This window comes from Ursus maritimus, unplaced genomic scaffold, assembly GCF_017311325.1.
Source record: "Ursus maritimus isolate PB19 unplaced genomic scaffold, ASM1731132v1 scaffold_26, whole genome shotgun sequence".
In the NCBI taxonomy this organism is placed as follows: Eukaryota; Metazoa; Chordata; class Mammalia; order Carnivora; family Ursidae; genus Ursus; species Ursus maritimus.
This window is the reverse complement of record NW_024425119.1, coordinates 1,382,871-1,409,189: the sequence shown is the minus strand read 5'-3', so window position 1 is coordinate 1,409,189 and position 26,319 is coordinate 1,382,871. Positions and strand designations below refer to the sequence as shown.

Here is a 26,319-nt window from a genome sequence, read left to right as displayed (position 1 = left end):
ATCCTTTGTCTTGACAGCCCTGCACTGAAACAAGGCTAAGCGCAGAACTACATGGGCTACCCTCTGATGGGGATTTGGGCTGAGCTCTCTAGATCTAGTCTGAGACCATAATCTGAAATAAGCATCTCACGCACAGGCCGAGAGCTAACTGGGAGACAGAGGAGCATTTGTCTTACGGTGTTTATGAGCTCTAGTCTTTCCCAGCTGGGTGAAGCTAAGCCTAGCTCTAATGTGCCCAAATGGCTGATAAGGGGTGGAAGCACAGAAGGCAGTGGGATAAAGAGGCTGAACGGGGAGTGACGTGTAGAGATAGCAAATAGAGCCTATCAGCAAGGGCGCTTTCAGAAGCAAGTGCTTGAAAACTCAGTTTGAAATGGTTTCTACAATAAGGAAATTTTATCTCACATAAAATAAGCCACAAATTAGGATGGCACCAAAGTTGGTTGAGTTAATTCACCGGTTCAACGACTTTATCCAGGAGTCTGGTTCTTTCTACCTTTTCTCTCTGCCACCATCAGCATGTCACTCTTGTCCTCAACTAGTAGTCCTCATGATCCCCAAATGGTTGCCATGGTTCCAAGCTTCATATACAGACATGATGAGCGTGTCCAGCTAAAAAAGAGATTATAGTGCTCTTTTGAATGTATGTCTCTCTTTCCCTTTTAAATCAATGAGGAATCTTTTCTGGGGGCATCCCCAATAATTTCCTTTCATGTCACATTGGCCAGGCATGAGTTACATGCCCCTTCCATAGCCAATGGATAGAAGGGAAAAACTGGCCTCCATTGGGTTAGACTAGTGGTTGGTTTATGGCCACAGTGCTGCTCACAAATAGTGACCAGGTTTGATTAGGAGTGGGAAGAGAGTGTAGGAGTCCATACTCTAGCCAGCATCTTCAGCCACATGTTTCACACCGTCAGTGGGAATACAGAGTGCCCTGAGCCAAGCAGGCTGTGCATCTCAAGCACTTGCTTCTTGTTGCTGGATTTCAACAAAAATCAGTCAGCATAGCCCCAACAAATCCCCATGCACTTCCTATTCTCACAGTGGTGCCAAGTAAATGGGCCTTGGGATCATTGAGGGCTGAGTTGGTAGGGTCCATCTATCGCTATAACCACAAACAAAGGGAAAAACATTAAACTTAGAGTCCTGGCTCAACTGCCTACTAACTGCAGGACTTTATGGAAAATTAATAAATCTCTTTGACAAGTTTCTTTGTGTATATAATGGAGATAATATTTTTAATCTATCACGCAGAGTTACTATTAATATTATAACTAAAACATCCAGGCTCAGACTCAGGTGTTAACAGCAGCTGTGGTGGAGGAAGAGGAAATGGTGGTGGTGGTGGTGGTGGTGGTGGTGGAGGTGGAGGTGGAGGTGGTGATGGTAGTGATGATGGTGGAGTTAGTGATGGTGCTCACGGTAGAGATGGTGATGGCAGTGGTGATGATAATAGTGGTGGTAGTGCTGATGGTGGAGATGGTGATCATGGTATAGCTGGTGATGGTGGTCATGGTACAGGTGGTGATAATGATGGTGGTGAGGTGATCATGGTGCAGGTAGTGATGGTGATGGCAGTGGTGGTGATGATGATGGTGGTGGAAGTAGCAGAGGTGGTGGTGGTGATGGTGGTAATGGTGATCATGGTGCAGGTGATGATGGTGGAGGTGGCAGAGGTGATGGTGGTGATGGTGATCATGGTGCAGGTGGTGATGGTGATGGTGGTGGTGGTGATGATGGTGGAGGTGGCAGAGGTGATGGTGGTGATGGTGATCATGGTGCAGGTGGTGATGGTGATGGTGGTGGTGGTGATGATGGTGGAGGTGGCAGAGGTGATGGTGGTGATGGTGATCATGGTGCAGGTGGTGATGGTGATGGCAATGGTGATGATGATGATGGTGGTGGAGGTGGTGATGATGGTGGTGAAGGTGGTGGTGATGGTGATGATGGTGATGCGAGGAGGAAAGAAAAGTGGGAGTAGGAGGAATAAAAGGAGAGAAAGTACCCACCCTTCCTGTTTCACAAAGAGATCATGAGACTCAACATAAAAATGTCTGGGAAAGTGCCTTCTCAACTGTAAAGTGCTACCCAGTGAGTTATCACTGTGGTGATTACGACATGGTTAGCAAACCTCCCGTATCCATGGGTACCTCTACTCCTAAAAAGCACTGACTGTCATCCTTCACCCTTGTCTGCCATAACTGAAATAAGCCACTTCAAGAGGCAGATTGTTGTCAAGTTCCCAGAGACACAAGGGAAATGCCCACAGCTCTGAGGCTGGGAGTTTCTTTTGCCAGAATAGAAGCCGTTACTGTAGATCTAAGGGCTAAAGTGGGAGATGGGGGAAGGACATTTGGAACACGTGGAACCCAGCAAACAGGATACAGAGAAAGTTTTGTTTTTGTTTTGTTTTTAAGTTGCTTTGATCATCGAAAGTAGGTATGAGGACTAAGTCTCTAGTTTTTGTTGAAGTCAAGAGGATCTAAAGAGGCACAGAAGTGAGTTGTGCTACCTGCCTTGAGGCCAGGGAAGGAGAAGAGACAGGGAAAGGCAGCAGGGCTGGTGCCACTGACAACTCCAGCTGCCCAGCAGGCTGTCATGGGAACAAGCAGAGCCAGGACCTCAGGGGCGAACACGCAGAGTCCCCTTGAGCAGGGATGTCCACTCCATGAACTTGTGCAGAACCCCTACTGTGTGCAGGTGCTAGGATGGCAGGAATGACAGCAGCTACCATTTGAGTGATGACTCTGGTTTCTAGTTCTCATAATTACCACGATTTCCACTTTACTGGTAAGAAACCAAAGTTTAGGAAAATTATGTAGTTCGTCATAGAGAAATAATGTGATCAGGTGTATCTGACTCCAAAGCCCTCTCTCCTCTGTCACTTTGCCTTTCATTTAAAGACACTTCTTCACCAAAGGTGGCAAAGACACTTGCTTCTGCTCTGCACCCCCTCTGCCCCTGGAGAGGAGAAACACACACAAAACACACACTTTGTGATGAGTGCTATCATCTGAAGAAAGGGTGCTACAGCTGAGGAGAGGGACTGACTAATTCCAGCCCACTGGGGGCAGAGGAGGCAGGGGAAGTTTGAGAAGTCCACACAAGGAGATGACACTGGAGCTGGCTTGGATCTGAGATGGAGTCAGCCAGGTAGAGAAAGGGGCGAGACTTGAAGAGGGTTGCGCAGAAGAGCCTGTCTGGTTTGGGGGTGGTGAGCCTTTCAATGTGGTTGGAGCTCAGGGTGGTGGCTGAGAATAAGGCAGGAGGGACAGGTGGGGTGGGACTGTGACAGACCTGGGAGCCAGGCTAACGAGGCTAGATTCCACTTTAAGGCAGAGGGGAGCTGTTGGAGATTATTATGCAGTAAAACAGCCCAGATGTCAATGGGAGGGGTTAGGGAGCTGCTTTAATTCCCAACCAGGGAAGGAGGCCTAGATGGAGATGGGCACTGGGGACAGGCAGAACAGACAGCATCCATTTCCCTGGGCCAAGTGTTGGTGTGACTCCTCAAAAGAAGGGGGGGGCATTTACGAGAGTTTTGAGGCCACTGCTGCACACTCTCTCCATTTGGGAGATTACATTCTAGCCCACAGGTCACTAAGCAAATGCCCCATTGTCCCCAGGAGTAATTCAGCCCTGATTGGTAATATCTGTCACCCTCTCCACTCCATTACCCCCAAAGAAAAGGTAATATCCCTGAGCCAAAGCGAACTCCTTAGAGAGGGAGGGGGCTGGCCATATTCTGACAGCCAGAGCTGCCCAATGAAGGACAGGCCACCTTAGAAGGAAATGGCAGCCTGAGGTGGAGGAGATCAACTGGAGGGACCTCCTGCTGTGGGCAAGAGGCTGGCCCATGTGCCATTCGGGCACTCCAAGAGGGGGATGCAGGCAGACGTAACAAAGGTTGACTGTTCCCTCTGTACTGACCACATAGTGGACACCAGACAGAAAGCTGAAGCAGGCCAGTCTCTACCCTGTGGGGGTTTACACAGTCCGTGGACTGGGGAGGGACCCAGGGATGGACAGAAATGTGGTCTTGGAGACAAGGGCAGTGAAGGGTCCAGGAGGAGCAGACAGGCCCATACCCCGACATCTGAGGTGGGCTGCTTGGCACTCTTTGGATCTGAGGCAGGTGCCTCTGGGCTGGGGCAGCCAAGGCAAGACGGGCCTCCTGAGGGGAAGATGTGAACTTGAGAAATTAGTAAGTGGATAAGTCACTTCAACTTAGCATCATGGATAAGCATGGAGAAACAGTCCAGTTGGAGGAGAGTTTTTGTTTTTTTTAAACTGAGCTACTGTAAAACCGACAACATTGACATACTTCTCAACTCACTCAACCTCAGTTGCTACTTGCCCTCACTAAATAGGTGAAATGTTTTTTTCCAAAGCTGCTTTACTCTTAGGGTATTAAATGGTTTGTCCTGTCCCCTCTTTCTTTGCTAGAAGTCCTGAGTCTTAAGACCAGACCATTTGAACCACCAGACACCTTCTAAATGAGGCCCTTGGGAAGGGCCTGCCCTCAAAAAAATGTGAAGTTGAAGCATTCATCTTCAGGGGACTCCACGTCCCTTTCCAGCCCCCTTCTTCCCAATCCAGGTGCCCCAGGCATCTGTCCAGGCGTCTGTCCAGGGTTTCACAGAAGATTACGCTCTCAACTTTCTGATGAGTTAGTCCCCATGAAAGTGAAGGCTGATATAGGTTTATCATCATGTACTTTGGTTGGAGATCCCTAAGGAAAACCTTTAAGATCCAAAGGAATGTTTCTCTTTTTTTTCACTATGGTAAACTCTATATAACATAAAATTTGCCATCCTAACCATTTTTAAGTGCACACCTCAGGGGCACTAATTATACTCCACATGTTGTGTGGCCATCACCACTTTCTACTTCCAAAATTTGTCATGCCCTGAAACAGTTCCTCCCTCCCTCCTCTATAAACTCTCCTCTACTTTCTGTCTCTGTGAATTTGCCCATCCTACACTCTTCATATAAATGGAATCTTACAGTGTTTGTCCTTTCATGACTGTCTTCTTTCACTTAGTGTCATGTTTTCAAGGCTCATCCATGTTGTAGCCTATCAGACCTTTATTCCTTTTAATGGCTGACTAATATGCCCTTGTATGAATATCCTTCATCCGCTGATGGAAGAAAGGCTTCTTAATGGCTGGATTCCAGGCCCCAATAGAGACCCCAAGAGAGGAAGACTTGGGGATCCCTGCTTCCCTCCCTTCCAGTCACACCACGTAGGTGGCCCTTTACTGCCCAGCGGCCCTTGATGGGCACAGTAATCCAGGATCCCAGTCAGTCCACAGACAGAGACAGCTGTGCTACAGCAGGAGCAACGCCAGACCAGCCATTGGGATACACAACTACTCATCTATGGGGTGGATGTGTGGCCTTGGACAAGTCCTCTTATTTCTATATAAGGAGGAGCTTGGGATGTGTGTCCTTGTAGGAGGTCCTTCCAACTTCTCATATTTTGCCAAGTCCCTCCGTGTCCTAAGAGACACTTGCAATGCAGCAAGTGGTGTGGGGCAGAGCAGACCCTCAGGAAATGTGTGTGACCTACTGAATGAAGGAGTGAAGGACCAAGAGAAGAATTAGAGAGTAGGAACTAAGGCATTCCAGTTTCTTCATCTCCCTTCATTAGAGATAGTCAGGAGGCTGTTTTAGAGGTCAAGTTGAATTATGAAACAATCTGGAATACAAGGTGCTGTTTGACACATTATTATTGTGTTTCCTGTCTTTGCACCTTGTACTGAGATGTATGACTGGGCTTCTCATCAATTCTATTTGGTGTAGAAATCTTGGCAGCTTCAATAAATACACTTGCATAAATTTAAGTGAATACACACAGGCTCTCTTAGTATGAATTCTCACACTTGGTCTGTTATATAGCGGGTATTAGCTGTACAGTGTTCAACACAGATGGTGGACATCACCCAGCTGTGCCATGTGTGTGTACATGTGTGTGTGTGTGCGTGTGTGTGTGCAGGAACATGCACAGGTGTATAGACATGACATGATTGTCCTTGTCTGAAGAGCTCTACCCTGGCATGGCTTCTGCTCATAAAGAGTCCATGTTCTCCTAAAGCACAAATATTAGTGATCTCCTACTGAAGGACCTTTTTATTATAAAATCTATTTGTATTTATAGTGATCCTTAGAACAATGAGGAGAGGAACTCTTTGTTCCTTTCCATGTCTTGGAATCTGACTGGGACTTAGGCAAAACTGCACACATACCAGGAATTGGCCTCTTCACTTGCCATAGAATTTTGAAGAGACTTTGGAAGTCCTCTATCACTTTGAAATTGGTGTTCAAAGTTCCAAGAAAAACAGACAGACAAAAAAGCAGTGATTCCTCTTCTCAAAGAAAATCTAATGCAGAAACCAGCATATAAAGCCAATAAAAGTCTTCCAGACTAGTCAGAGATGGCTATTTCTTTTTCTTGTGTAGTGTCTGTCCATACCCCATCATACGGGTTCCCTGGACTCTTTTGAACTGTGTAAGGATCCTTGGACAACTTAGTGTGTGGGTTCAAATGGTGCTGCTCTGGTTCAAGGTGGCGGGGGGAGGATTGTCAGTGAGCAAAGCCCCACTTTCTCAGCCTTCCCTAACCTGTAACTACTCCCAGAGAAGCACTGTGGAAGCCCAGGGCTCTCTGAAGCACTGCATTTTTTTAATGCTTAGTTAGTTCTTTAACAGACAAGGAGACAGACCCAGAGAAGTAAAGTGACTTGCCCAAAGACACACAGCCAATGGCACCAGAATCAAGATTATCACCATCAAAAGATAATTGAGTCTCTGTCCTATAGAATGAAAGGTAGGATACAGGTACATGAAAAGGTAAAGGGAAAACTAAAATAAACACTGTACTCATCAGTGTCTATTAGTTCCACAAGTGTTTAGAGGACATCATGGTTCCTGGAATCTGAGGCTCTCTCCATTGAATTTTTCTAAGTATTTGAGACATGGGTGTTGCCATGGGCACCACCTGCCAGTGGTAGCACTGAGAAATGAGCAGGGAGAGAGGAAAGGAAGGGAGAAGAAGATGAAGATGGAAAGGCAGCAGTAAGGGGAAACAGCCCTGGATAGGAAGGAAGGAAGACAGGAGCGTCTTAAAGACTGAAGTCATCACACCTGCCCCAGGCAGGTAGGACTTAACCCTTGATTTGGGAAGGGGGTCCTCCAGGAGCCCCTGGACTCCATTCCAGTGTATTCCCATTCCAGCCTTGAATGTCCTCTCAGTTGCAGGTTTTCATGCTTCCTTGACCTTTTCTAGCCTCAACACAGAACAGTAGGAATGGGAACCTTAGTCTTTCCAGGTTGGCTTCCAAAGTTCCTGAGTTCCCAAAATCACAGGAAAAAAAGGGGGCAGTTCACAAGCTGAATGTTGTGCATTCTCAAAGAGCTCCGTGGCCCCTCAGGATTCAGGAGAGCACATAGCTCTGGTCTCAGAACTCAGGCAGGAGGAGGGCTATGAAGGAGCGTGTGTTCACAGGACCGGAGGTGCCAAGGCATTGGAGCAGCAAGAGGAAGGTCTTAGACAAACTTCTGCAATTCTCCACTCCATTCATTTTTGCCCTTAGGTGTTTCTGTGGCAAAACAACATATGTTTTGAAAGGATCAACCAAGCTGTTTCACTTGTTTACATTTTTGTTTGTTTCCTTCTTGGGTTTGTGGGGGTGGGATCAACTTCAAGGGCATTCATTTCCCTAAGGTCAGAATGAATACAACAAAGCACGTGCATGCTCTCAGCAGCACAGAAGACTGTGGTCCAGACCCTGCAGCAAGGGGCAACTGCCCCCTCTCAGGGTTCTTTGTCCGGACCCCTTCTTACCGCCCCCTGGACCCTTTTTAGTTCTCAGATCCTTAAACAACTTAGTATGAGGACTCTGACCCAGTTGTGTCTCTGGGGATAAGCAGGGACCAGTGAGAAACTTTCCCTTGGCACCCAGGAAGGCAAGATGAGATGAACGGACCTTGGGACCTAGGGTCAGGAAATCTGCATTCCCATCTTCTGCACAGATCTCTCTGGCCTTAGTATCTTATCAGCATCCTGGATTTTCAAGTGAGGAGGTTAATTAGATACCCTCAAAGATTCTTCCTGTCTCTCCAACTCAAGCACTTTAAGCAGGATCCTGTAACTTCTGCCAAAGGGGTACATTCCCATAGTGTGAAAGTGCTTTCCAGGGGATGAGTTTGCCCCTCATGGAGAGAGATTCCAGCCTCATCTCTCCTTTCTTTAATTGGCACGCTCTCCCAAGGCAACCTCATTCAGCCCTCCTCTGCAAGCTGAACACCCTCTGACCCCCTGTGTCTGATCACCAGTAGCCCCAACTGAAAGTCCCACAAATGCTTTAAGTCATCAAGTCCAGAAGTGATGTCTCTCCCCACAAGTCCCCCACTGCAGTGAGAGGCATCACCATCCAGGATCACCCAAGTTAGGAAACTCAGGGAGGGGGACAGTATACTTCTCTTGCTACCTCTCCCCCCAACCCCCACATGGAACCAGAAACCAAATTACATCCTTTCTATCTCTCAAATCCACCTAGTTCTCACCAATCCCACTGTCTACCTTGGCTCAAGCCTCCATGGTCTCTGCATGGGTCACCCCCCGACTCCCTCCACCCCCATCACCACCCTCACTCTCTAGGCCGGTGCCAGATTATAGGACTGGCATCTGACTCCAACATTCACTGTCTCCTCAGAATAGAATCCAAGCACCCCGGGACAGCCCCAAAGCCCCTGGTCATCTTGCTCCTACCCACCTCTCCAGCCCCAGAGCCTTCACTCCAGCTGATCGGATGCCTCCCTCCACACACAACTTCCACAAGTTCCATCGGGTTGCACTGTGCCTTTCATAACATGCTTTCCCTTTCAACCCCATCCTGATGGACACTTTAACCCAATGTCACCTAATTTTAAAAGACCAGAGGCTCCCACATGCTGTTATTTGTTCCTGGTTCATGCTCAGCCACCCGAGGCAGCCACATGACAGACCAAGTTAATGATGCTGTAATGGGTAGTGAGTAAAAGACAATCCTGTCTCTGAGGTGCTGATTAATGCCAGCCTCTCCATTCCCTTCCCACAGCTACTGCCTGATCAGGGCCTTTGCTAGCACATGGGCCAGTGGTTCTTAAACTTTAGGGTGCCTCAGAAACACCTGGAATCATCTGCAATTCACATTTCCATGCTCCATAGCCAGGGGATCTGCCTCAGTAGGTCTGGGTAGGGCCCAGAATCTGGCATTCTTAAACTTTGCATCCTCAAATGCTTCACCCTGAGCTGGGCACAGTGAGGCCAGCACTCATTCCAAGTCTAGCAAATCAGGAAGAATGGATGGGAGCACAGGCACGTGTGTGGGCTCACCTCCCCTCACAGAGCTACCCATCAGGCTCTAATGCCCCTGGTCTTGGAGCACCTTCCCAGCAGGCTAGAAGGGGTGGTGGGCGGTGGTGGTATGCCTTCCCAGGTGATGACCCCTCTCCACAGTGTGGGTGTGACCTGGAGGTCTTCAGAGAGCTCCAACTGACCCAACAGAGGATGGGAAGATAGGTCCAGGAGTTCTGAACCTACTGCCTCCTGGGGGCTGTGATTGGGCCTATCCTGCTTGGAGGATCTGTGACCAAATGCCACGTGGACCAGGGTTTTGTGGCTCCAGTGAGAGATGGGCTGAGGCTCCTGCAGAGGCGAGCAGTGGAGCATGAAGGCATCCAGGCAGCCTTCCCCTAGTGGGGCCATTAAGGCTCTGCACTGGGAACAAGGTTGTGGGAGAAAGCAATTAGTGGTGAGGGAAGCCAGTGAATCAGCACACAGAGTCGGCTTGCTCTAATTGAGCCAACAAGTTTGTCCTGTTAAGTGTGGGCTCCCAGGGACAGGAGCTTCATCCTTAAATGCAAAGCCTTCTTCAAGGTGGCAGAGGGAGGAAAAACACTACCTCCCACTCCTTGAGAAAAGAGATGAGCCTTTTCTCCTCACTGCCCCACCCCAGTGCCTGCCTCTGTCCTGGAAATGCTGATTTTCTCAGCTGACTGGATCTATGTCTTTGTACAGAGATTTTTTTATTTTCTCAAGAAAGAGAGACTTCAAGTTCAGGGTCAGAGTATATGAGTAGATTGCTTGTGTGTCAGGTGCTGTTAGGAGATTTTCAATGTCTCAACTTCTTTGTGGCTATTTCTGGTCTATCGTTTTGAGAACATGGTTAGTACACTCCCCCAAGATGGTTTCTGTTACCTTCAGGGTTTTTTACCTCAAGGTGGTGGCACACTTTTCCTGTGCTTCTGTCCCCTCCTTTCTGAGCACTGTTGTCCTCTGTCTTGGCATCATTTCTCTCTAGATCAAGACATTATGAGTTCTCATCCGAGAAGGTACAATGAAACATTCGCTGATTAACTAAATAAGATGTTTCTCCAAAATGTGTAATTTTCCCCCCACCCTAACATTTGCATTTTCAACAGGGGACATTTGAAGCTTAAAAAAAAAAAAAGAAAAAAAGAAGAAAAAAAAACCACCTTAATGCCCAATGAATTGGAGCTCTAAGGTTAGAGCACACTGTGGAATTGGTAATCTGGCTTGGGAGTCCCACCCAGTGTCCCCCTAGATCCTACCACAGAGGGGCAGCACTCTCGTCCACCTGCTTGTGAGATCTGCTCTTCAGAACTTTCCAGATCCCCAATCTCATTGACTTTATTTTTCTCTCCCTTCTATTTCTGTTTCCTAGGAACGAGTGGAATATCTCTTTCTCATAATTTTTACTGTGGAAGCATTTTTAAAAGTAATAGCCTATGGACTTCTCTTTCATCCCAACGCTTACCTCCGCAATGGTTGGAATTTACTAGATTTTATAATTGTGGTTGTAGGGTAAGTATCACTACTTTTCTCTCTTCCCTCCCCTCACCCCTTACCATCCACCAACATGTGCCTCCATTTCCTTCTGTTGTTTGTATCTCTGATTTGGTCACGGTGGCACTGGGCATCAGGCAAGATGAGAGAATCCATTACAAGTCACTTTGAATTCAGACTTTCTGCAAAGGGAAAAGAGCTCTTACTTAGGAACATCTCCCTCACACACACACTCACATGCGTGCATTCACACGCACGCACACACACACACACACACCACAGAGTGGAATGTGACTGCTTTTAATGAAACCCCGGATCCACTATGCAGCTGAGGAGATTCCTCTGCTTGAGGTCTTTTTATTCCATCTCCAACCACATGCGGCCCAACAGCTCTTCAAGCCAGTTCCCCTGCTGTGTCCCTGAGCAGGGTTTGTCCAGTTGGCCTGGCGAGCCGCCCTGGGCATGGGGGCGAGGGTGCAGCTGGCATACAGGGTGTGAGGGATGCCCTCTCTCACCTCTACAGCGGGCCTCATCTGGGGCCCCAGGAAACAGGCTGCTTGAGATGGGTGGGTGAGGAGACAGCAGAGAACTGTGAAGGGCCAAGGTCGTGCGTGGCCTAAGTAGAACCAAACACACCTTCCCCAGACATGCTGTTCCACTGTAGCCTAAGATAAGCAAGGTCAATGCATGCTTAAAAAAAAAAAGCAATGTGAAAAGTCATAAACAAAATTCGGAAGTGATAATCTCCTTATCTAGGAATTAGTAACTTTACAAAAAGATGCTCTGTGAAGTATTCGTACATGTGCTATGTGACATGTAATTCATTAAGACACAGCTGATGACTTCCACCCAGCCCTCTCTTTTGTGGAGGGAGGGCACCTTCATAGCACAGTCTACTTCAAGAACAAGCTGAGGCCTCTCGGGGCTGATCCGTCACTTCTCTGAGCCTGGAGAGTGGTCACGTGGTGGCCACCTTGCCTTTTTACTCCTGTGCAGTCCCAACAGGCTTCAGGGTCAAGGTCAATATGTCATTAGGCTCACACCCCAGGAGGCTGTTTTTGATTGGCACTGTTTGTGCCATCCCAGTGAAGACACAGGTCCTTCTGGACTCCTCCAGAGCACTCACTACTCATCATCTCATGGGAGTGTCCGGTCTTTGCTGCAGGAAATAACAAGAGAAAATCAAGACCATTTAGAAGTTACTTCCTTGCCTCTGGCCATCTGGATGACTTATTATGGTTGTTTGGAACTGTTTTAGGGGTTTTTCTTTGTTGTCTTTTTTTGCACAGCCAATGAATGACACATTTTGGCCACATTAACACCGAAGATATTTGGGTGACATGAGAAGTACTAAAGTTATTAGAGTATTTGCCAAGCATACATCTGGCTTCAGAGGACTCAGAGCAAGGGTGCCGCTATAAGAGATCTTCCTGCTTCTGTTCACACCAGGATAAACAAAGAATAACAGAACAAATACCTTGAATTAACTCTGTAAACCGTACAAAGGCATTTAAGGTGCCTTGTTCCACATGTCCCTAAATCCTTTCAAATTCAGTCTTTCTCACGGCCTGGGGCTCCAGGGAACCTTTCACACAGGCCTAGAAAAGAGCCCCAGGAAGGAGATTGATAGAGAGATAAGGGTGCCTTCAGGGACTAATTTGGTTTCAGCAGAGAAGCTACATCTTCTTCTCATGTTTATGGAATGAGTTAGAGTTGACTGTGTCCCATGTTCTGCCCCCTTCGTCCGGAAGCACAGGGCAGAGCTCAAACCGGAGCTTGGGGGAGGAGCAGATGCCTTACCATGGGCCGCACGCTGGCGACTTCTGCTTGCTTGGACCTTGCCTTATCCCTCGCCTGCTGCTCCTCCCAGTAACCACAGAGGGCAGACTTCATGGGGTCAGCCCAGATTTCAGTCACATCTTCCTGGGGCCGTGAGGCTGATGAAGAGGAAAGCATCCAGATTTGGCTCTCTTCCAAAAGATGCCTCTGGTTAACTGTTTAAGCCACAGAGGTTACGATGCTAGTGGTCTGCTTAGCTTATGGTTCACCATGACCCTTTGGGCTTTTCCCCCATTATTATCACACATGGACATATTTGACACCCAGTTTCTCTTCTCCAAGGGCATTGGTCCTAGGGGCTCTCTGTCTAGTCTAAATCTTGGCCCATCCATCTAATTAGGAAAATCACACACACGCGCATACACACACAGACACACGGTGTAGTTCAGCCTCCTCTCTACAGCTATGCCTCCTTTTCCTGCCCTTTTTTTTTAACCATATTAAATGGATATCTGTCTGCTTCCCTTACATCTCCTGGGAAATATCTACTCTCCTGGGCCCTTCCTCTGCAGCCACTTAGGGGAAAGTTTCTTGGGCCCTCCTACAATCGGAACGGAATCTGCCTTTCCCTGGGAGAGCTGAGTTTGGCTGCCTGCAGCCTGAGTGCCAGGCTGAGAGCTGCTCTCTCATTTCTGCATTGGCATGCTGGGGGCCTGTGACAAGAGGCATTGCCTAACCCCCACGGACCTGTCACATTTCCTTCCTAAAGTGGAAGAGTCTCCTTGGTACAGTGGGGAGATGAGACTGATGAATGAAAGTGTGGAGGACTTCAGAAGCCTCTGTGAGCTACCTCTCTCCACCCCAACCCAGGGACCTAGGGATCCTCACTAGATCCCCCTGCCTGAGACATTCTACTCCAGCCACAAGGGCTTTTGCTACTCTCTCTCTCCCAGTATGGTGGCCCTGCCTTTCTGATCTGCTGGGCCCTCTAGAGCCATGTTGTCCTCTTTTTAAAAGCTCCAAGTCCAGTTAAGGAACTGCCAGATACAACTCCTGAAGAATGCCCCCACCAAGCATCCGCATCTGAACCCAGCCCTTAGGGACAGGTAGGCACAAAGCAGTGGGTTTGGCTTTATAGTACTTAATCAAGGAGAAACACACCAGCCCCTACCAGCCAAGAACACCTCCTAGACCCCCTCCTGAATTCTCTACCCTTTCAAAATTAAAATCAGACACTTAATAAAGTGTCTGCATCAAGTTGGGGCAGGGAAAAGAGAAGAAAGTTGTCTAACCTCTGTTCCCTTCAATAAATAATGTTTTTGCGAACATCTTGTACCCTAATAAGCACATTGCTTTCTTCCAGGAAATACTAGGAACCAAATCTGGTTTGGATTTGGAATGTTGTTTGACAAACTTGCAAACTAGTCTCCATTTTCTAAGATTTCGGTGATCTAGACTTCAGTGGAAAGAACATTTCTCTGCAGAGAAAGAAGCCCGTTTCCCCCATCCTGGCAACTCTGCCTGGGGTTCAAGGCATCACCAGCTAACATATGACACCATCAAATTGCCAAGCTGAGCTGAAAGAATCAGAGGGCTGAGAATGACTTTAGATGTGGTCTGGCCAGAGTGGTTAAACTTCTTTTAGCTACAGAACCCATTGTTCAAGCAAAGCGTTACTCAGAGAGCCATGAAAGCCACTCTATTCCAGCCACTTATCTCTGGCCTTGCTGCCCAAGAGGTCCCCGAACAGTTCCATAGAACAGTTTGGAAATCCTTCATCTAGATCAACCCCTCCTTGCTGGGCCCTGCCTGGATTTGAGTTTCTGCAAAACTAAGTCCCCAGCTGTAGCCTCCCCTGTTTCCAGATCCAGTTCCCTGGGCATGAGTCATTTCACGGGTTCAAGCCTATTCCTCAAGAATGAAGTTGCCCTGGCCCCGAGTGCAGGTCAGATGTGGGACCCCAGTTCTGATACCTGTGCTTCCCCCTTGGCCCCCGGCCACAACCCAGCACACACTCTACTGACACTGAATCAGTAGTCATCTCTCGTACAAAGAACAGAAACTGCCCCCATGTGTCCTTTCCCCTATTTTTCTTGGTTATCCTAAGAGCCCAAGATTCCGGGCTCCCATTCCCACATGGTTTGCGTCCTGTGCCCCTCTCCCTCACTATCTCTGAAAACTTTCCACTGTGCCTTCTGCTCCCCACAGGGCACTGCCCATTTAGGGGTCAGCAGACATCTTCTGTAAAGGGCCAGGTACTTATTTTTCAGCTCGCAAGCTGTGCGCTTTGTCCCGACTTTTCAACTCTAGCGGGAAAACAGCAATGGACAACAGCTGTATGAAAACAACGGGTGTAGCTGAACTCCAGCAAAACTCCGTTTACAGAGCAAGTGGCCCAAGTGCTGCCCCAGACCTGCAGCTTTGTCTCTGGCTACTCACTTAACTTCCTGGCTCCCCCAAGGGTCATGCTCCATCACAGTCTCTCAAGAGATGGCCACTCTCTCCCAAATGCTTCATTTGGCAGCCCAGAGGTCAGGAGAGAGGTCCTGCGTTTCTCTTATTTCTGCTTTCAGACTGCTGGCCCTTTCCCCTTCCTAGCAACCTCTGATTCTGTGTGTGATCAGACCCTCTCACCCCTGCTTCTCCTTATGGTGTCCCCTCTAGGCCTCTGGGAACTCCTTATTTTTTGAAGACAGGAGCTCTTGGCTCACTCCCAACTCTCTCCAACCTCACTATTCCTGCTGTCCCCTCCAGTAGCTTCTTGGTTCCTTGATATCTCCCTCCACCTCCCCAGGGATCCTGACTCCATCCTGTCTCAGCTGCCCACTCCCATGGTTGTAGCCAGTATCCCTACCATAACTAATAACCCCATAATCTCGAACCAAACACCCAGCTCTGGAAACACCACCAGCCATCTTTCCAGCTTACTCCCTCTAACACTTTGACTCTGACAGTCCATTCATCCTGTCCCATTCTCTCTGTTCCTCTGGCCGTTGTGTCCAGTCCTCCTTTTAACCAACTTAGGTGCCCAGCCGCATCACAGTCTCTCACTTGCATGTACAGTCAGCTTCCTTCTTTACTTACCATGCTCATTTGGAAAAACACCAACCCCAGTCAAGTCCAACTACATGGAGATCCATCTGGTACCTAAAGCTGTGCCACTGAAAGGGGTAGAGAAACACGCAAAGCTGAGCTGATGGGGTTCACTTTTACACCTGTGACCACCAACTTCAACTAGGTCCTTGATGATACCTGGCAATCCTACTCTGTGTGCCTACTCCATTCACTCCTTCACTTTCTTTGGTGAGTCTTTTATACCTTTGCCTTCCCCTTTAAACTTCCAATACCTCTCCCCTTTCACATTTTCAGCCAATAACCTCGCTTCGTGTTTCCCTGAGAAAACAGATGTAATCAAGGAGAACATCTGTACCCCTATGATATGCCTTCCCTCTTGAACCATGATAAACCATCCCTTGCCCTATCTAGGCCAGTACCCCTCAGGGTGCAGGAGACCCCTTCCGTCTCCTGCAGGATAGTAATCCTCCCAGTAATTTTTCTCTCACTTCTGCATGATCAGATTGTCTATCTCTGTTACACAACTCCCGTTACATATAAAAATGCTGCTGTATCTCCCATTTAAAAACAAACACAACTCTTTTGATTCCACACCCTCTTCTGGCAACCATCTTTTTTCTTCTACTATTTTTACAGCCAAATTCCTCAGAAGGGTTGTCTATACCATAACCACCAGCCACCAGCCACATAGCCACTTGGTATGGGATATGTGGCTAATCTGAATTGAAACCACACTGACCATGTAATATATATAGCAGATTTTGAAGATTTAGCACAAAAGAGTGACAAACATCTCATGAAAAATTCTTTGTATTTATTACAGTTGAAATGATAATATTTGAGTTATGTTGTGTTAAATAAAATATATTATCACAGTTCATTTCACCTGTTTTTACTTTTTTAATGTGGCTGCTAGAAAGTTTAAATTACGTGTATGGCTCATATTTGTGGTTTGCATCATATTTCTGGTAGATAGAGCTATCTCAGACTCTTCTTCCTATCCTCTCTTGAGCCCATAGCTATTAGGCATTTGTCCCCATCACTTCTCCAAAATAGATGTTTTCAAAGTCTCAGGAGTCTGCATGTTGCTGAACCAGTGGTCACTTTCCCATCCTTGTATCTGCAGCACAAAGCCAATTTCCATGGGGTCACCTATTTGTGCCCAGACAAAATCAAAGGGGAATCATTAGGAGTCAGGAGGTGTATGGGGACGAGAGAGAATGTGGTTCACGGCCATGTGAGGACAGGAGCTAGGAAACCCTGGCATGGAGAGAGGGCCCAGCAAAGGAACAGAGATACTATAGCAAACTTTAGCAATGGTACCCTTCTGTCCAGGCTGCCCAGCTTACACAAAACCAGCTGTGTTCGTGTACAGCTTTGTGACTGCAAAGGGCCTGCCCATTGCCTCTCAGACCTCTCTGGGCAGTGGTGATGCCCTTGGCAGGGCGATACACACACAGAGGGAATGCCGTCTTATGATGGTCACGGTCCCTCCCACACACACACCTTGGCTCTGGTTCCTGCACTGGGGATGCCTGCAAATTCTGCTCTGCCAAGCTTCCTTCAGAGAATTCAGGGTCTGACAGCTCCATATCCCCTTCCTCTCTTCTAGGCTTTTTAGTGCAATTTTAGAACAAGCAACCAAAGCTGACGGGGCAAATGCTCTGGGAGGGAAAGGAGCTGGATTTGACGTGAAGGCACTGAGGGCATTCCGCGTGCTGCGCCCCTTGCGCCTGGTATCTGGAGTCCCAAGTAAGTAAAGCCATTCTTCTGGTTCGCAGTGGTACCTTGTCACCCTCCTCTGTTGTCCTGTGCTGAGTTGCCAGGAGCACTTCGCAAAAAAAAAAAAAAAAAAACTGATTCCATATAAAAATGGAGGTGCTTTTTCTTAAATGAATTCCTTTGTTTTAAAGAACCTAACTCTGATGCAAATCCTTGAAAACACACCGTGGTCCCAGCTCCTGTGAACACCTGGAGAACATCCACAGCAGCCAAACAGCCAAATGAAGACAGGCTACCCAGAGAAAGAAATCCCTTGGCCATCTGAGCCATCCCCCCAGGGCCCTGGGCTGGGAATTTAAATACATTTGCAGCAGAGGGGCCAGGTGAGCAGAGAAGGCTAATCCCCAAGGCTCAGGCACAAGGTATTTTAGCCAATGAGATTATCTCTACTTTCTGTATTTTTCCAAAGAACAATCAGAATAGCATCAGTGGATGTTCAAAAAGTTCTATTTGCCATTTCTCTCAACCCTCTCCTTCTTTCATGTCAAATGGGATATTTCTGGCTTCAGAAGCCCTATTTATGGACAGGCTGCATGCCTTTGTGAGAATTGGTTTTGCCCAAGGGTGGAGAGTGTTCGGCTCTCTGAATCAGGCCAAAGGGCATTGGAGAGATATTATCTATCCAGATATTACTCCCGTGGATGGCCCGTCTTCTACCTCTTCCTCCAGAAGCCTGCCCCACTACGGATGACCTCCAGGCACTGAACACAGCAGCCTCGGGCATCCAGTGTCACCTCCAACAAAGCACAGCCCCAGTTGCTCTTGGGGGTTAAATCAGAGAGCTCCTCGTTCCACTCCTCCTTGATCTGAGCATAATTCTGGACTTGTGTGCTGAGATTTTTCTCTCTCAAGTTAACTCCATCAGATCTGGCCCATAACTCAAGGTAGAAATGTCCGTATGACTGGGCTGAAACCAGATGAGCTTAGAGATGGGAGCAGGGGACAGGAAAACAAAGAGGTCCTCTGAACACCGAGCCTTTACCATAGAAACAAGAAGGACTTTATATTAACCTGTTTGATTCTTTCTGTATGTGCACAGAATAGTGAAAAGATCTTCCCAAAGTAACCTAATTAACCAGCAGCAGAGCGGGACTAGAATCAGGTCTCCTGACTTCCAAACCAACTTTCTTTCCTATCATACAATATAACTTCTTGTAAAGGCTTGACTGGTATATAACTTGATTGTCTTAGACTTTTACACATATATCCCATCTCTTCAATTATGTTATAAGCCCCTGGAAGCCCAGAACAGTGCCTTATATTGTCTCTGTTCCTGCACTGTGCCTACAATGGTCTCTGTACAAGGTAGGGGAATTTACTAGATAAATGAAAGCAAGAGTTGGAATGTTTTCTTCACAGTGGGGCCCCCTAGGCAAAGTTTGTGGCCTGTCTTAACCTCAAAAGTGAACCTGGAGCTAAGCCACACAAGCACATTTGGAGCAGATTCTTTCTACTTGGCCTTAACCATTTTAGGGCATCTAGGAATGGAAAAAGTACAGTTGACCCTTGAACAATGTGGGGATTAGGTGTGCTGACCCCCACCTCGTGCAGTTGAAAATTCATGTATAACTTCGGACTCCTCCAAAAGTTCACTACTATAACCCGCTGTTGACCGTAAGTCTTACCGATAACATACACGGTCAGTTAGTACATATTTCGTATGTGCTATAATATACTATATTCTTACAATGAAGTAAGCTAGAGAAAAGAAAATGTTATTAAGAAAATCATACAGTGGGGTGCCTGGGTGACTCAGTCGGTGAAGCATCTGCCTTCAGCTCAGATCATGATCCCAGGGTGCTGAGACTGAGTCCCACATCGGGCCCCCTGCTCAGCTTGCTTCTTCCTCTCCCCCTGTCCCTCCCCCTTCTCATGCTCTCTCTCGCTCTCGCTCTCACTCCCTCTCTCAAATAAGTGAATAAAATCTTTTAAAAAAAAAAAGAAAGAAAATCATATGGCAGGGGTGGGGGGGCAGCGCCTGGGTGGCTCAGTTGGTTAAGCATCTGCCTTCGGCTCAGGTCATGATCCCAGGGTCCCATGATGGAGCCCCGGGTCAGGCTCCTTGCTCAGTGGGGAGCCTATTCCTCCCTCTCCCTCTGCCCCTCCCCACCCTGCTCATGTGCTCTCTGGAGCACGCTTTCTCTCGAATAAATAAATACATTCTTAAAAAAAAGAAAAAAGAAATCATACAGTGGGAAAAAATACATTTACAGTACTGTTCTGTATTTATCAAAAAAAGTCTTTCTGTAAGTGGACCTACACAGTTCAACTCACATTGTCCAAGGTACAATGGCCAAGATCGAATTTCCCTTTTGTGAAGCCTAAATTCTTTGGGTTTTCTTGGTCAGTCAGCCCTAACTCAATAGACCAAAATCAAGGAATGAGAAGGAAGGTGAGAATAACTTTAAACATGACTTTAAGGAGCTTAATATGATGGTGAAGCCAATATGTCAGTGATAGAACTACGAACTATTCCAAACTTCCAGCCAAACTCCAGTGGACATAGTAAATCTTATCTTCTTATGTACATGCTTATTAGCAGCCCACACTTTCAGAGCATTGTTCTGGGTATGAGGACATACCATAAAGAACAAATATGGTTCTTTCACCTGAGGAATCTTATGATCGAATACGAGTGTATCAGTCAGCCTTTGCTGTAGGAACAAACAGTCCCAAATTCTCAAGGACTTAAAACCAGAAACATTTATACCTGGTCATGTTACATGATGATGTTGGCCAGCTGCCGCTTTTCTGGGCTCAGCCCGACTCTGAGCTTGACCAGCTTCTATAGGCTCCCTCATTCCAGAGCCCAGGTTGAAGAAACATCCAGCAGGTAGGCCGTGTTGTTCTCGTGGCAGAGGGCGGTTGCTCACAAAGAGGGCAAAGAGCTAAACCACACAAGCATAGTTTAAGCTTTTGCTCAAAATGGCTTATATCATGGCTCCTCACTTTCCAGAGGCCAAATCAAGTCACATTGCTATCTTTGTCCCAAGGATAAGGGGACACAGAAGTACCTATAGAGAAGCAAGGGTGAATAATTGTGAACAAACAGCATAGTCTAACACAAAGAAATTGAGGAGTTTCTTATTAGCAGAAATAGTTACAGTAATTACTCTAGAAATTCTTCATTAGAGATGCATATGGTTGAGAGTCACTCATGCTTCAGTGCATTAAAACGGAGAATCAGATTAGACACAGTCGCTAGGGTTCCACAGTAGAAACTTCCTAAAGAAGGTGTCACAGCCCCACATGCATTTAATTAATGGTAGAACTGTATTGTGGGGTCAGGAAGAGGTAACATGCCTTGGAATTCTCTCATCAAGAAGATGAGGACATGGTACAGTACCTCAAATATGAGACCCTAATATTACCTGCCATGCGTTCCAAGAAGATAGCTTTGTCCTTGAAGACGATCACACTGAGATGGTTTTGCAGCTGTGGCCAGCCTTGCAGGTGTATTCACCCTTATGCATAGGGCTAACAACTGTGTCTTGTGTTCCATGGGTCATCAACAGAGTAGCTCTTTTTGGAGCTTAAAAAAAGGACTAATCCAGCTCATCACCATTTCTCCTGGAAAAATGTCTATGAGATTTTTAAATAGTAAAGTAGGTAGACCACGGTGAGCAAGTGCTCCATGCTAGTTTGGTTGATACCATCCAGGAAGATGTCAGCAGTATCTCCTACCACTACAAACCTAGGCAGATTCCATTTCATAGAATTTTTAGGTGTCTTCTTTCATATTTTAGCAGAACTCCTCGAAAGAGTTGCCTCTATCTGTTGTCTTCAATTCTAGTCTTCTCATTCTCTCTTAAATCCATACCAGTCAGGCTTCCCCGCCATTACTGCAGTAAAACATCTCTTGTCAACAATCTCAGTGATTTCCACATTACTGAGTCCAGCGGTTAGTTCCCTGGTGCCATTGTATTTGACCTAGCTGCAGTACTGGATGCAGCCGATCATCCCTTCTCTTTGAACCACTGTCATCACTTGGCTACCAGGACACCGTTCTTTCTTAATTTGTTTGCTTTTCCTTATCAGAATCACTTGCTGATTTCCCCTCACATTCTCATCCTCTTAGCACTGGAGAGCTGCAGGCTCAATCCTCAGGCCTCTTCTCCATCTCAGGGATACTCAGTTCCTGAGTATCTGACATTAAATATCCTGAGCCTTCTGGCCTTAAATGTCACCTACATGTCTTCTAATAACTACGAACTGTATGTCACCAGCTCAGACCTCTCTTCTAAAGTCCAGAATTGTATACTTACCAGCCTATTCTGTTCCTTTAATTTGATGTCTAAGCATCTCAAACTTACCACATCCAATACAGAACTTCCAATCTTACCAAAGTCTTTCCTCTCTTGGTCAAGGTCAACCTCATCCTTCCAGTTATGCAGGCCAAAAATCTTGGACTTGCTTCTTTCTCTCACCCTTTGTGGGCAGTCCTTCAGGAAATCTTATCGGCCATACCTTCAAGAAACTTTGTTTCTTACCACCTCCAGTGCCAGCCATCAACACCTCTCACCTAGATTATTACAGTAGCTTCCTAGCCATATTCTGTTTCCACCCTTGCCCTTTGCCACAGCTTAGTCTCAACACAGTAGCCAACATGGTCCTTTCAAAATACAAGTCTTCATAAAATACACGTCATGGCTTTGCTCAGAGCCCTCCAAGTCTCCCCTCACTCACTGATGAGACCCAGAGTCCCCCAGGGCCCTACATGGTCTCACCCGTCTCCCCTCTGAAATCCTCTCCCTCCACCCTTTCCTTCTGTCTGTCCCTCCTTGCCAGCCTCCGTGACCTCCTTGCCATGCTTCCAACATTCCAAACCCACGACCAACATGGAGCCTTCATGCTTGCTCCTCCTCATGTCCACAACGTCCTTTCCCCAGCTCTCCGCTGGGCTGCTTACTCACCAACTTCGGCCTCCACAGAAATGTCATCTCACCAGAGCGTCTGCTCTCCCAACCCCTGTCAGCCATCTGCACATTTCCTGTGCCCCTTCCCTGCTTTATTTTTCTCACTTCACTTGTCACCGTCTGTCACACCGTATATGTACTTGCGTATTTACTTACTCCCCTTGTCTCATGAGAATAGAACCTCCATGAGGACAGTTTGTGTTCATTTTGTTCACTGTTGTATCCTCAGCATCTACAATGCCAGGTAAATCTCTGTGGAATGAATGGCTGTCTCTGCTCAGCCACCTCATGGCTGAGGGGCAGTGCTCCACACAGCAGTTACTAAGAACTAACCGGCTCACTCAAATTCTGGTGCTGACCCATCTTCCAGTTATAAACGCCTCTTTAGCATTTCCAGAGGGTGTTTATTTCTTCTATCCTCTTTGCTCTTCGTGACAGTTGTGTGATATGTGGATTTACACAGAGGTGATACGCATGTTGTCCCTTATAACAAATAGGTTAGTTGGATGGTTTGTGGGATATGTAACTCTAAGCCCAAAAAATTGCTCTTATTTTTTAAATGTCCATATGTATATTAAATGCTATTAAAAAAATTTTTTTAAGAGGGAGAGAAAGAGAGGAAGGGGGAAGAGGCCAAGAGAGAGAGAGAATCTTAAGCGGGCTCCATGCCCAATGTGGAGCCCAACGTGAGGCTCAGTCTCACAGCCCTGAGACCATGACCTGAGCTGAAATCAAGAGCCAGATGCTTTAACCAACTGAGCCACCCAGGTCCTCCATCACTGAAATCTTAAGATCACGGATTATGAAGTGAGAGAGATGATTGTGAGAGTACAAGTCATATATTAATTTGTTCAACAAAACCTACCAAGTGCACCCTTGATAGAAGATTTTCTAGCTGTTACAGCAGATGCAGAAAGGAGTCAGATGCTAAGTGTGTTTTCAAAGAGATTGATATGTAGAAGAAAAGATGTTCAAAGAAATGATGGTATAGAACAAAAATTGGAGAATGCTCTCCCCCGCCTCAGAAACAAATCTTAAGAAAAATGTGATGAGTTCTGTGACAAGGATGTTTTGGAGATGCCATAATTTTGGGAGTGGGGATAAAGAACCAGGAAGGCTTCTTGAAGGAGGTGGCATTTGGGATAGATCCTAAAGAATAAATAAGGAGGGATGGTCTAGAAAATTATGAAAAGAAAGGAGAATGACTATGGCCCTGGAGTTGTACACAGTAAGGCTGTAAGTTTTCGGAGGTGATTTCACTGTGGTTGTTAAAATTAGTTGACTCTTTCTGTGCAGTTCTGTGTAATCGAAAGGTTTGTCCATTTTGCTTCATCAAGACTTCCACAATTAAGGATCTCAGTTCCCACTGCTTGTGAGGCACTCCTCACAGCAGGAGTGCTGTGAGGAATGCATACTGTACCGAAGGATAGGCCATATGGAATAAATGTTACACAGTGAACGTGAACAATAACATGGAGGGTCGTGATTAAATATTTGCAGTGTATACAACAGGAGTGCATTTGTTTGTGGAGCAATAAGCAAAGGGTCATTTCTTCCTTTCCCTGTAATCGCATATGCCCTCCTGGAGAAGAACTTTTAGGAGTGGATTGAATAAGGGGAGCAGACAGATGGAGGTGAGAAAATGCTTTTTTAGATTTGTGAGGTCTTTGACAAAAACTCTCAGCAGCCAACTTGGTTTGACAATGAAGGGGATTGAGCAGTCACCTCCATGCCAGACCAGTGCCAGCCTTAGAAAATAGCATCCATTCACCGTGAACATTTATTGAGCACTTTCTGTGAGGCAAGCAGTAAACAAGGGGACACAGAGATAAATAGAATACTATTCCCATCTGTTAAGATACTTGAGTGCTTTAGAGACTTTTGATTTGACATGCTTTCCCTATGGTATGAATTTTTGTAAGATTAGCTCTTTCTCAGTTAAAAGTGTATTTTCTGGAATCACACAGAAGAGAAAACAGCTATTAAACAATGGTTTGCTTCCTAATTGAGAAGTGAGAAGGAGCACTAAGGACCATGTGTGGAGAGTCAAACACTTTCTTCCTATTTTTTCCTGCTCAGATTAGAACTGTTTCCTAAAAACAAATCAACGTCAATCAGCCAAATAGAAGGTGCCAGGAGAGACAAGACATAGTGGTTTTGAGCAAGAACTCTTAAATCAGACTGCCTGGCTTCTTCACTGACTTACTCTGTGACCTTAAGGAAGTTACTAAGCCTTTCTGTGCCTTAGCTTCCTCATCAGTAAAATGGAAATAACAGTAGAACCTATTTCATATGGTGTTAGAAAAACTAAAGGAGTTGATACATGCAAAGCACTTAAACAGTGCCCTGCTTCTAGTAAGTGCTCAGTTAAATGGTAGGGGTTACATTACATTGTATCCCATCACATGGTGTTACGTGAGGCATGTGAAATGAAAGTACACAACAAAATCCCTATCAACACAAAACAGATACACTTTATATTTTTTAAGATTTTTTTATTGATTTTAAAGAGAGAGCATGCAAGCAGGGAGGGGCAGGGAAGGAGGAAGAATCTGAAGCGGACTCTGCAGTGAGCGCGGAGCTCAATCCCACAATCCTGAGATTGTGACCTGAGCCAAAACCAAGAGTTGGGCGCTTAACCGACTGAGCCACCCAGGCGCTCCAAAACAGATACACTTTAAATTGTAAAGAACATTTAAGAATTAAATAGCAACATGAGACCAAAAACTAGGAGAGAGGCATTATGTATGATAGTGAAGTAGATTGAAGGGGGGGAGTTTCCCAGTGACTGTGGCAGCCCAGAAAAACTTTATGAGGAGATAGTATTTGAAATGAGCCTGAAGTTTTTGGTAGAAGACATAGGGAGGGAGATGAAAGGACATTGGGGGCAAAAATCTCATTTGTTTGGGTCACCAGGGCAGGCCAGCCCTGGCCAGCACGTACGTCTCTGCGTGGATCAGTCCACCACTGAAGAGGACGTAGTGAGAACCAGGTGAGGCAGGTCGGCACAGAGCAAACCGCGGTGGGTCCTGGATGTCAGGCCAGTAAGACTGTTTTCTAAATAGACTCTGTTCTTTCCTCTCTGCTGGAAACATTCAAAAGACTGCACTGCAGAGAGACAGCAAAATGCCTTGGGAATCTCCTCAGAGAGTATCAAAACGGATGGCAGATCTTGGACTCCAGGGAGGTTCAGTAACCACCCTGGACACCGCTAGCTGGTGGCAAAGCTGGGGTCAGAACCAGACCAAAGCAGCCTACCTTCTCCCACCCTGCCCAGCCTCCCTCCTGGGGACCAGGTCCAGGGCATCCAGCCCTCTGAACACTCCGCCACAGACCTTACACTACACAACACCTACCACACCGCCTTTGTTGCTATTGATAGAGCACATTCTTGACTTAAAACTTCCTGTTGCAAAAGTTAAAAACTCACCTGAGTGCCCAAGTACCCAGGTGAACCATATTCATCCCATAATGCAGTTTTTCCCCCAGAATACCTTCTCCCCTCCTGGGGGTTAGTAACTGTGAAATTGGCCACACTGATTAGCAAACGCTGCCAGTTAATCAGACCCATTGGGGGCATATTAGAGCTGCTAAAAACAACTTTTCTGAGTGTGTTTACACTTTGATGGTTCAAAAGCAGTTATACCATCCTGCGTGAAATTTGCTGTTCAGTAAGTTGGGCCACAGTGGATTTGCAGTCACCATTACTCTCCCAGGACAATGTTCCCGGGGGGGGGGGGGTGCCTGCACTGCTAGGAAGGAGGAGGGCTTGGGTACCAGGGATGGTCCCTGCAAAAGCTCCCTCACTGTATTTAAGGACACCTCACCATTCCAGATTTGATGAGGGAAAGCCTATCTAGAGATGGTATTTGCAAATCAAGGCACCCAGCCCCTGAAATTTACAGATTTTGA

At 46.7% G+C, this 26,319-nt stretch overlaps 1 protein-coding gene across 12 annotated transcripts in view; it reads left to right on the top strand.

Moving 5' to 3' along the window:
• CACNA1C (calcium voltage-gated channel subunit alpha1 C) overlaps nt 1-26,319 on the top strand; it is a 639,879-nt gene that overhangs the window by 371,028 nt on the left and 242,532 nt on the right. For all 12 annotated transcript variants that reach the window (XM_040641994.1, XM_040641995.1, XM_040641988.1 and 9 more), the window contains exons 4-5: nt 10,734-10,873; nt 17,322-17,461. In XM_040641994.1, the coding sequence (XP_040497928.1) occupies nt 10,734-10,873; nt 17,322-17,461 (280 nt within the window). The remainder of the gene's footprint in view (nt 1-10,733; nt 10,874-17,321; nt 17,462-26,319) is intronic.